Below are 12528 nucleotides of genomic sequence, written 5' to 3' on the forward strand. Positions count from 1 at the left end.
TCCTCCTCCTGATTCTGTTATGCTTCTAAACACCATATTTGCTTTCATAGGAAAGACCCTTGGAGCTGGAGCTTTTGGAAAGGTGGTTGAGGCCACTGCTTTTGGACTTGGAAAGGAAGATTCTGTCCTGAAGGTGGCTGTGAAAATGCTTAAATGTAAGTGCTGGTTAAAGTAGTCCTTCACCAGTGCTCACTAGGTAATAATCATTCTAAAGGCCTGCAAATTGAAAACCAGCTCCAACATTGCAATAAATTGGGAGTGATGTAAGTAAGGAGCAAGAAGCAAGTCCTTCTCATGATACTATCTGTATATTTCCATTTAAGAACTGGACATATTGATCCTAGGTGACTAGTTGGGATGGGGGGTATCAATTCAATGTGCATTTATAGGTGAACTTCACCTAATACACGGGTGTCAGACACAAGGCCCGGGGGCCAAATCCGGCCCGCCAGACCTCGTCATGTGGCCCGCCGAGCGCCCCAGCCAGCGGGACCCAGCAGCGGGACCTTGCTGCTGAAGCGCCATGGGACAAAGCGCCGACAAACAGCTGGGGGGGGGGTAGAAAGGCGGCCAGAGCAGCCTTCTCTCCCTCTCCCTCTCCCTCTCCCTCTCCTCAGAAACATAGGATGCTGCTTTATACTTCTGGCCCTTAAACCCTGGAACCAGGAGAGCAGCTCCAGTGAGTCAACCTCAGCCAGTCCCTTTGGTGAAGGGTGGTGGCTCACTGGCAGAACATCTGTCCTGCATGCAGAAGGACCCCAGCATCTCCAGGTACTAGTAGCTCTGCAAAGGTCCTGCATGAAACCCTAGCGAGCCTCCACCACCCAGTGCAGTTACCAAAAATCATTTTTCAATAAATTGTACAATAATTGTACATTTGAATATCTACTTGCCATTATTCTGACTATGTTTCTGCTTTCAGAGCTAGTTATTACTTACATTATTACAAAAAACAGTAATAATTGAATGCAGTGACAATAATTTATGATAATAAAGAGTGGACACATAGTCCTACAGATACAACTGGCCCTTTGAGGGTGACCAAACTGCTGATGCGGCCCCCGATGAATTTGAGTTTGACACCCCTGACCTAATACATACTTTATGAAGCAATTTGAAACACAGGCAGTTTTTTGAAGTGTGCACTTATCTTAATTTCGCAATGCAGTTCTCCAGCCAAGTAATGTACACAAAAGTGCCTATATTTTATGTATATGCATATAAATGCATATATTAATGAATACAACATACAAAAATGCATTATATTATGGAAACCTGCCTTCCAAAAGAAAAGAAGAGTATACATTAGGCAAAGTTGCTTTTGAAAAATGTGTGTACAAGAAGAATAATTTGCACAAAAATGCTGTGCATTTTCACAAGAACCTGCATAAGAGTTTGAATACAACTAGCTTCATTTCTGGTTTCAGCAACAGCACATACTGATGAGCAAGAAGCCCTCATGTCGGAACTGAAGATCATGAGCCATTTAGGTCACCATGACAACATTGTCAACCTGCTGGGAGCATGTACACATGGAGGTAAGAAGCGGTCCCTGCCGCCACTACAGCCCCCACCATTCTCATTCCTTTGGTTTCATTCTTTTCAGCAACATTTCCCCATGATGGAAGAGTCATAGATTTGCAAGTCAGTATCATAATCATGACAAGAATAAACATTTCTGCTTTGAGAATGCTGGCTATTAAGACCTTAAAGGTTACAATACACAGTCTGTAGGAAATTAGAAGTGGCCTAAATTTACAGGAACTATATTTAGTTGGGATGGAGTGGCAGGAAGTAGACCTCATTTCACAATAGGTGTGCCATTCTCACTTTTTAATATGCCATCATAGTGCTGCTTCAGACTACTTTCTCTTCGTCCTATTTCATCTGTTTCTGGTTTCATACCTGTCATTCCAGTCAGTAAAATCATGATATGCAGTTTTTGCTATATTGTACCACTTTGGCTTGCAGGTAGAGGAAAACATGCTTGAATTTTCCTGGTATAAAAGAATTTCAAAGAGATTTTTAAAGCAAAAAAACCTTGCAGGTCAGGGTTTTACATGAAGCTACTCCAAGTGGCTTTCTATCTATAGGGAACCATGTCACGTGATTCTACTGATTACATAACTTGCCTTTGAGAGCAAAACTACACTTTACATTCCAGTTAGGAATTACTTTCCCCTGCTTGGTTTTTTTTGTATTGTTTTTTAAAGCCCAGGTCAGTCTTGATAAACCACAATCCAGTCACAATCTGACTACAGGAAAGGCAAGAGACAGTGTTGCTTAGCCCTTTCTCTTGGGACACCTTTCTGCTCATAATTCCTCTATCCATGCAGCTTGTCTACCTGCAGAAAGAAAATGCAGCTTGAATAGGTAATTTTGAGTGGTAAAGAAATCTGGAGGGAATGGGGTGGTGCACATCCTGCTTTGAGTTAAAAACAATGTGGAAGCCCAGTGTGGCACTCTGCTACAAAAACAAAAATCCTTTAAACTGAAATAGTTAGTGTTGATCAGTCAGACTAAGCTGCTACCTAGCAGAAACAGAGTACAATGATGCCACTTTCTGATCAGGTTTATTTTTTTCTTTTTCAGGCCCTGTATTTGTCATCACTGAGTATTGTCCTTATGGGGACTTGCTGAATTTCCTCCGAAAGAAAGCAGAGTGTCTCATAATCCAGGATTTAACATTTGAGTCTTCTCTTGATAGCATGGCAGCAGACTATAAAAATATGTACCTTGGGAAGAAATACATCCGGAGGTAAGAATCCAAACCAGTACAGATTCAACAGAGGGCTAAAACCCAGCAGGGCAAATTTCCAACCTAGCATACCTTTACAATACAGTCCTCATTTGAGAAGTCAATGAGAGCAAGAGTAATCTTGCTAAGCTTTCATGACTGGGATTTGTGCACAAGGTAATTAGCTCATGTTTCATATAGTATGAGATAGTGGCTACATGATCTGAACACTTCATTCTAGGAACCAGACAACATGGCCAAGGGCCTCATGTTTCTGTCTAATGGAATGGCCTACTCTATCTTTAAAAGGGCTTTGTGGCATGAAGGAAGTTGTCCAGAAGCTTTATTTACAGATGAGAAGGGCTGGTACCCACATTCTTCAGCACCTTCCATCCCACATATGACTGCTCTCCCTTCTTGAAATGCCACAACACACAGGAGATTAGCTCAAGAAATATAGTGCTTGTTGGAAAGGGATTGATGCCTGGTGCCAATCATTATTTTTTGCTTACATTCATGGGGTTTGTCCCACCCTAAATGAATTCTTCATACACTTACACCATTTCAAATAATGACATACTTAATATTATTAGCAATGTATTAATATGCAAGGAAGTCCCTACAGCGTTTTTTTTAAAGGACACTGAGAAAGCATTTGATAGAGTTGAGAGGCCCCATTTGAAGTTATTAATGGGGGGCAGTTTGTTATACGACTTTAAAGTTTTAATGATGCATCTAAAGCTAAGTTTATGATGATAAAAGATGAAGGGACCCCTGACCATTAGGTCCAGTCATGGCCGACTCTGGGGTTGCGGCGCTCATCTCGCGTTATTGGCCGAGGGAGCCGGCGTACAGCTTCCGGGTCATGTGGCCAGCATGACAACGCCGCTTCTGGTGAACCAGAGCAGCGCATGGAAATGCTGTTTACCTTCCCGCTGTAGCGGTACCTATTTATCTACTTGCACTTTGACGTGCTTTTGAACTGCTAGGTTGGCAGGATGATAGCCAGCATCAATTGGACTGGAACTTAATTAAAATTACAGCTTTACACCTTTAGCGCTCCTCCATTATCTCCATGACCTCTTATTCAGGATGCTAGATTTGATGCAGAGATTAGATTGTTAATAATTTTTTCTTTCTCTGTTTCCATTGATGCAGTGACAGTGGAATCGGTAACCAGTGTTTGGAAAGTTATTTGGAAATGAGACCAGTAACAGCATCAGGCTCTATGGCACCAAACGGTAAATAAGCAAGGAATGATGCTTTCAATTATTATTTCCAGAGAAGGTAGTTCCTGCTGCTGAGGTTTTCAGTTTTTGCCAGTATTTTGGTATGATGGTTTGTTTATTACATTTAAAAATAAATAATAACAGAAGGGAGCCCAATGCATCTCCTTTCTTTTCACAATAGCCCTTACAGGTTGGACTGAGAGATGTACAAAAATGTCTGCTGATACATTGACACAATTTGTGTATTATCCCTTTGTTCATTGCATCCTAAACTTTTACACTAGACTTTGATTGTCCACTATTACAGCTGCCTGAATGTGCATAGTTTTCAGGATCACGACCCTTACAGCAACATTTTGTGCCAAAATCCAAATAAATTAGCCATAATGTTTTTAGATATGCAGCTTTTAATTATTCACCATGAAATAAATTTATTAAATTTGCAATTCTAAATGCAGAATTTGAACACCAATTAACAGAATGATACATTGCTTTTTGTAACTGGAACTCAGCTCCCATGTACAAAGATCACATGAGCAGCATTGCTAAGCACATCTATGTGTGTAAAATAGGAATTGCAGCTCTTGCATGGAAAATAAATGCAAACAAATACTCAGTCCATTCATATTTCCCACTTCCGTATATTGTGCAACCACAGCTACACACATCATTACACAGGTTAGCATCATAAATGTCATGTGTATATATTTTGTACCGAACAAAGCAATCCTATTAGTTCTAGGGACTGGGAACAGCTTGCACATATAAGCCAATTGTATTGAACAAACAGAACTGGGCCACTAATTCTGTTCCTACTAGCAGACGTCCAGTTCATTCATATAGTCAAAAGCAAGCTCATCTGAGTTCAGTGGGACTTAATCTTAGAAAAGTGTATATAGGATTGAAACCTTCATTGTACACTGGAAGTTTCCAATTCAAGTGATCGCTCTTTTCTTTCTCAAGATGCTTACCTGTTAACCATGGTTCCATGTTGTTGTTCCCATTTCTAGACTTCATTCATATTGGAGATATGGTTCAGTTAGCTTGAACATTGACTTCATCCTGTGGTAGAGTTGCCCTTTGATTGATCACCATGAGTTTTCCCCATTCCAGGGAGGAGCTCAGTGTCAGGAGAGGACATGGACGGCCATCCTATTGACCTGTATGACTTGCTGCATTTCTCCAACCAGGTGGCCCAGGGAATGGCTTTTCTTGCTTCAAAAAACGTGAGTGCATGCTCCCCTGAACATAGTTCTCTTTAGAAAATGTTTCCAGGGTCAGTTATGCAGAAACCAAGGCGTCATTTTCCATTACTATGCAGGAAACTGACTTGCATCCTAAACAAAAGGCCTTGGCCCAATTTTTACTCTGCATATGTGCAGCAGTTCGAAACCCCCCCCCCCCTGCTATGTACATAAGTATACCCTGCATGCTACCCTTGAATAATGAACGCATAGGGCTGAAGTCTGAAAGAAACAAAAGAACATCCCAAAGACTAAGGCTTAGTTCTCAGTGAGGTGATAATAAGCCTGTGTCAAGGCTGTACCATTTCATACCGTTGGTAGGGGTTCACGTGATTGAATGTTTCTTTATTAAAATAAATCCCATATAACACCCACCCACTGACTCACAAAAAAACTTACTAGTATGGCAGGGAGAAGGCTAAGTTCCCTTTCCCCCAGCAGCTAGTTTTATGTGTGGAAGGTTGTTGTTAACATGGAGGAACACTCAGTTGTGTGAGGTAGTCTGAAGTATTTCTTAGATTAAGAACCTGCTTTTGTACAAGTGAAATTTATTACTACAGCATCTTAAATATTATTATTATTATTATTATTATTATTATTATTATTATTATTATTATTATGCAGTATTCTGCCCAGGGCTGATTTCTCATGGAGATCATCTGTCAGGAGGGGAAAATGCTGTCAAGTGGGGCACTCCTAACCCTAACCCTCCAATTTCCCCTCCTTGCCCCTTGCATGAAATTATGGGAGGGAATCTGTGCTGCCTACCCCAATCTGTACCTGCGCACAGTGGTACCTCGGTTTATGAACACAATTGGTTCCAGAAGTCTGTTCATAAACTTAAGTACTTAAACTGAAGCGTTCATAAACTGAAGTTTCCCATTGAAAGTAATGGAAAGTGGATTAATCCGTTCCAGACGGGTCCGTGGAGTACTCAACCTGAAGCGTACTTAACCTGAAGCATGGGTGTAATTGGTTCCGGAAGTCTGTTCATAAATTGAAGCGTTCATAAACTGAAGCGAAGTTTCCCATTGAAAGTAATGGAAAGTGAATTGATCCGTTCCAGATGGGTCCGCGGCGTTCGTAAACCGAAAATACGTAAACCGAGGTGTTCATAAACCGAGGTTCCACTGTATACATATGGATGCTGTACAATAACATGACCTATATTTTTCAGCTCGTGCAGTCCCCTCTTCTCCAACCAGCAGAAGTATTGCCATGTTTTTTTTACATATTTTTCTATCTGAATGTTCACATTTGTTTAGTGGTTTGAGCCCAAAGGTTTAGAAGATTTAGGGTGTTCTTTATGCCTCTCATTCCAGGAATAAGGAACTGAAAGTGACGGTTGGGGCTTCTGACCCACCATGTTATAAATATAATCAGTGAGCGCAATCTCACTGGCTGCTCATCACAGCAGATTGTACCGTGCCGCAGACACAGGCTTCCACAAAAGGGCACCTCCCTACCTTTTAAGCTTGTACAGCAAGGAGATTGTGTAAGAGCTATAGACTCCATATGTGGCATTCTGTAGCTTGAAAAGGTTTTACAAGCATTAGAGAATTAATGCTGTTGGAGTGTTTAACCTTGACATTACAGGAAAGGGAAACATGGGCTATAATTATCCAATTACCTAGATGCCCTGAGCACTAAAAGTGTTTTAACCTAAATCAATGCAAATGATTATCAAGGCTGATTCAGGCATGACTACTTCTGTGTGGCTTAATGAAATGGTAAGTTTTGTCATGTGCTCTATTCTTCGTGGAGGTGTCAGCACAGTCTCACGACCAGTCTTTTACATGCTGTGTCTAAAGTACTGCGTTGTATTACCAATGGCTGGAAGCTCATACTATTTGAGTTCCATAGGGGACCAGTGGAGTGAGAATAAGAAAGCCAAAACAAATACTCTAGCCCACCCACCTCCAAGCCTTAAGATATTTTTGACAACAGCTCCCATCAGCCTTGGCTGTTGAGTATGCTGGCTGGAGCTTATGAAAGTTGTAGATCAAAACATCTGGAGGACGTGAAAGCAACTATAGCCTGTAGTCTCACAGATCCAGCCCAGATGTCTGCATTGTGCTGCTGAGACCATGCTGAAGGTCACCAGGAGGAACAGGCACAAGCACAAATTGGGTTGGGTCCATCATGCTCAACCTGTATTTCTCTGTGGCTGTGTATTGAAATAAGTCAGGACGATCAAGAAAAACTGATATGCCATTTCTCGCCCCTTGCTATCTGTTTAATCTAGTGCATCCACAGAGATTTGGCAGCAAGAAATGTGCTAGTGGCTGATGGACGAGTGGCCAAGATCTGCGACTTTGGCCTGGCCAGAGACATCATGAATGATGCTAACTATGTTGTTAAAGGCAATGTAAGTAACGGGGATGGCAAATGTGCACTGGGTACACAGGAAACTGATTTACAGTCAGAGCATTGATTCCTCTATTGCTGACAGTAGACACTGATCTCTTCCACCCTCACCTGGAAATGTTGGGGTCACAAACATGGGAAATTTTTGAGTGTTTGTGTTCTTTGTCACAGGACAAGTGCTGCTGCATGTAAATTCTGGCAGAGGCTACTGAGCAAAATCTGGTGGAATGTATATATCACAGGCTGTTTCCTTTGTAAATAAAATATTTTGTAATTCCAGGCTCGCCTGCCAGTGAAGTGGATGGCACCCGAGAGCATCTTTGAATGCGTCTACACAGTACAGAGCGATGTGTGGTCTTACGGCATCCTTCTCTGGGAGATATTCTCCCTAGGTGGGCAATGATGCATTTGTCCATCCCCAACTTTCTGTATGGAAAGGGTTTAGATCAGAAATGGGGCTTGGGAGAAAGCATAATTTGAAAATTAGGTCACTACTGACTGTAGCGCTGATTCTTCAATGCCATACATTGCCATAAGAAACCTCAGGCCTTTGGAGAAAAGTCATACTTGACTAGACTACTTAAAAGTTTGGCTGGCACCAGAAATTGGGGGATGACCTCAGGTACTTAACAGGGCCCAGATCTATAGAGCAGGCATGTCCAACAGGTAGATTGTGATCTACCGGTAGATCACTGGACATCTGTGGTAGATCACCGGTAGATCAGTGGCTCCCCCCAAAGAAGCTAAAAAAACTTTGGCTGCCCTAAAAAAAGCTCAACATCTTTGCCCTGCACCCCTAAAATGACCTGCACCACAAAAAACAGGGCTTTCCTTCCTAAAACAAAAAGCTCAATGTCGCTTTCTTCCCTAAAGAAGCTCAACAACTTTTATGTGAACCCCCCCAAAAAAACAGGGCTTTCCTTCTTAAAAAAAAAGCTCAACAACTTTGACCTGAACCCCAAAGGGGGGGTAGATCACTGCCAGTTTTTAACTCTGTGAGTAGATCGTTGTCTCTTGGAAGTTGGCCACCCCTGCTATAGAGAGTCTATGCCATTATCTTGGCTTTCACTTGATGTAGGGTCTGCCCTACTCAGAGGCACTACATGCTATAGTACTTCTGACTTTTGCAGCAGAGTACCAAAATTTCTTCAATAACTCAAAGGCCTCTAGAGTTACACACCTACTCCCCCGACTTTTCCTCCCTACTCACCAGCCATTGCTTCAGTGCTCCCACAGAGTTAGAGAGTTCACGTAGGAGTGCCTTCAGGCTCTTAGGTCTTGACCTAATAATCAGGAGTCAGTCCCGTAGGAAAGCAACATGAGAACAGCATGGTGACCGTAGAGTGTTGTGCTTCTTCTTATCACTATAGGCAGGAGCCCTTATCCTGGCATGAAAGTGAACAGCAAGTTTTACAGCCTGGTAAAACAAGGATACCATATGGGCAGACCTGAGTTTGCACCAGAGGATATGTAAGTAAATGGATTTCAGAAATCTCCACTATAACTGGGTGACACAAACAAGTATTACAAGGAAACGACGGAAGTTCGTTCCAGAGTGTCACTGGCATTTCCTTTGATGAGCATACTGCATGTCACTGCTGTAATTCCACCAAGGTGTTTCAGATGCATTTCACAGCTCACAAAGCTGTGTTCGGTGACAGGCCAAGATTTAGGCACTTTAGTAGCAAACATTCCTCTAGCCACATGAGAACTGCTTACCTGTGACTGGACTGCATGCACTGGGAGAATGTCAGAAGTTACCCAACCATGTGGGCAGGGGTCCTTCAAGCACTCCTCACAAGGCTTAGTTTCCAGAGCCATGATTACGTTGGTTGCTCTTCTCTGCACACATTCCAGCTTGTCAACCTCCTTCTTAAATTGTGGCACAGTATTCAAGGCAGAATAGAGTGGTATTATTACTTCCCTTGATCTGAACAATATACTTCTGTTGTTGTATCCTAGAATAGCATTAGCTTTTTTTGCTGCTACATCACACCGTTGACTCATGTTTAGCTTGTGGTCAACCAAGACCCCTAGATCCTTTTCACATGTACTGCTAGTAAGCAGAGTGTTCCCCATCCTATATTTGTGCATCTGGTTCTTCCTGCCTAAGTGCAGAACCTTACATTTGTCCCTATTGAAATTTATTTTGTTAGCTTCCGCCCCGTTCTCCAATCTGTTGTCATTTTGAATTCTGATTCTGTCTTCTGCGGCATTAGCTACCCCTCCCAGTTTGGTGTCATCTGCAAATTTGATGAGCATCCCCTCAGTTCCTTGACCCAAGTCATTTATAAAGACTTTATACAACAATGGGCTCAGGACAGAACCTTGTGGCACCCCACTTGTCGCCTAATGACGAGGAACCATTAATGAGTACAACCAGCTACAAATCCACCTAACAGTTACCTCATTCAACCAACACTTTACTAGCTTCCTTGCAAGAATATCACGGGGGACTTTGTCAAAAGCCTTACTGAAATCAAGATACACTATGTCCACAGCATTTCCCTGACCCACTAAGTTTGCAATTCCATTAAAAAAAATCAGATTGGTCTGGCATGACTTACTTTTGAGAAATCCATGCTAGCTCTTAGTAATCACAGCATCCTTTTCTAAAAGCTCACAGACCAAAAGTTGAATTGTTCTCTGGTGTCGATGTCCAGCTCACCTGTTGGTAGTTACCTGGGCCTTCCTCCCCCCCCCCTTTTGAAGATGGAGACATTTGCCCACCTCCAGTCTGTAGGGACCTCACCTGTTCTCCAAGAAATTTCAAAGGTAATAGATAAAGGCTCTGAAATTACATCCACAAGCTCCTTTAGTACCCTTGGAATGCAGTTCATCAGGCCCTGGAGATTTGAAGTCATTTAAAGTAGTTACCGGTAGGTGTTTCCTTAATACCTATTTTCCTATCTTGGGCAGCAGCTCCCTCCTTACAACATTTATTCTGCTGTCACCAGGTCGGGCATCATTATAGGATCTGCATTTAGCCGTTGGGAATTATCACAGACTTGTAATTATTTCAGTTGCTTTTACAAAGAATACGACAAGTTGCTGCTGAATGGGTAATATGTAGATTCCCCCCCCCTCCAATCCAGGTACAACATCATGACTGCATGCTGGAACATGGAGCCCACTCAACGGCCGACCTTCAGTCAGATTTCCAATTTCCTTCAGAAGCAACTGGATACCAGTAAGGAACAGGTGAGATGCTAAAATTACTAGTAAAAAAGCAAGGTGAAGGTACGGTACTTCATACCTGAATGATCTGTTTCTTCAGTAATTGTGTCTTTCCTTATATTTTCACATAAATGCATTTGTATTATGTCTGGTAGAAACTGCACCCCCCTAAAAATATTCTGAGATTTCTCATACTACTTCATTATTTGCAGAACATTTGTTACCCCTCCCCCCTCCCCTCAAGGCATAAAGGTAAAGGTAAAGGGACCCCGACCATTAGGTCCAGTCGTAGACGACTCTGGGGTTGTGGCACTCATGCCGCATTACTGGCCGATGGAGCTGGCGTACAGCTTCCAGGTCATGTGGCCAGCATGACTAAGCTGCTTCTAGCGAACTAGAGCAAGCGCACAGAAACACAGTTTACGTTCCCGCTTGGAGCAGTACCTATTTATCTACTTGCACTTTGACGTGCTTTCGAACTGCTAGTTTGGCAGGAGCTGGGACCGAGCAATGGGAGCTCACCCCGTCACAGGGATTTGAACCGCCGACCTTCTGATCGGCAAGCCCTAGGCTCAGTGGTTTAACCACAGCGCCACCCGTTACTATATAGTGCAATATAGATTGCACTATATACATTACACTGGCCACAGTATATAATCCAATTCACACCCAGATTAGATTTAACCCATTGACCTGATTGGTCAGGGATAAGGATCTTGTGGTCCTCCATAAATTGCTGGACTATCACTCCCAGTATTCCTGAGCATTGGCCACTTAAGAGTCCACCAACATCTGGAGAGCTGCAAGCTACCCATCTCTGATCTAGCCATCCTACACAGTCATAGAATCATAGAGTTGGGACCACATGGGTAATCCAATCCAATCCTCTGCAATGTAAGAAACTTTTGCCCAACACGGGGCTTAAACCCACAACCCTGAGATTAAAAGTCTCATGCTCTGCTGAGCTATTCCAGCAGGATGTCTAGACTGGCATCAAATAGCAGACAGAACAGGGGTGAGGAATAGGATGCAGCCAGCAGGGCTACCCATTTTTGAGTCCCTTTACATCTTATGTCAGGGGACTGAAACTTCAGGCCACTGCTGCAAAGGAAGTTTCTCCCTTTCAGTTGTGGCTTGCTGGGGGTTGGGAGGTTTCCTGCAAGTCCAGGAAAAGTGGGCATGCCAACCTCAGAAGTCTGCCAGGTCTAATCAGATCTGTGAGAGAGGTTCCCCAGCTCCGTAGCAGTTCCCACATTGTTGAACATACACTAAAATGGCACCTGTCGCTGGCAAAATCGAAAGGGGATTAATGCCGTGTTCAGAAACCATGATAATACATGAGAAGCTGTAAAAAGCAGCTGTCTCCCAGTGACCATTGCAGTCACCTTCCAGGTCATGGACGGCAAATTTGTGAAGGGTGTGTGTGTGTTCCTTCCTTCATGGAGGGCTTCCCACACATTTTTAAAGCCCGATTTCCCAGAGTTGTAAAATGCATGGGGCCCAGGAGGCTCCCTGCTCCACTCCCTCCATGAGTCCTAAGGTGACTGGAATAGTGACAGGGAGGTAGAGCCTAGCACACTTTCCACCTCAATTGGTAACATGCTTTTCCAAATGGCTGAAGAGGGACCAAGAGGCATCAAATTGTTTAGGAGCTTCTGTTTTATTTATTTTTAATGCTGTATTTTCCTGAATGCAATTGTTAAGAAGGTTTTCTCTTCAGATTATATACTCCAGGCAGTAAAGTTTTTGGGTTTTTTTCCCCCTTGCTGTGAAG

At 42.9% G+C, this 12528-nt stretch overlaps 1 protein-coding gene across 1 annotated transcript in view; it reads left to right on the forward strand.

Moving 5' to 3' along the window:
* The window catches only part of CSF1R (colony stimulating factor 1 receptor), a 39514-nt gene that overhangs the window by 24206 nt on the left and 2780 nt on the right, over positions 1 to 12528 (forward strand). Inside the window, exons 12-20 of the mRNA XM_035105654.2 lie at positions 51 to 155; positions 1428 to 1538; positions 2593 to 2758; positions 3896 to 3978; positions 5080 to 5192; positions 7456 to 7578; positions 7858 to 7969; positions 8948 to 9047; positions 10673 to 10778. Of these exons, the coding sequence (XP_034961545.2) occupies positions 51 to 155; positions 1428 to 1538; positions 2593 to 2758; positions 3896 to 3978; positions 5080 to 5192; positions 7456 to 7578; positions 7858 to 7969; positions 8948 to 9047; positions 10673 to 10778 (1019 nt within the window). The remainder of the gene's footprint in view (positions 1 to 50; positions 156 to 1427; positions 1539 to 2592; positions 2759 to 3895; positions 3979 to 5079; positions 5193 to 7455; positions 7579 to 7857; positions 7970 to 8947; positions 9048 to 10672; positions 10779 to 12528) is intronic.

The sequence above is a fragment of the Zootoca vivipara genome, chromosome 2, assembly GCF_963506605.1.
Source record: "Zootoca vivipara chromosome 2, rZooViv1.1, whole genome shotgun sequence".
In the NCBI taxonomy this organism is placed as follows: Eukaryota; Metazoa; Chordata; class Lepidosauria; order Squamata; family Lacertidae; genus Zootoca; species Zootoca vivipara.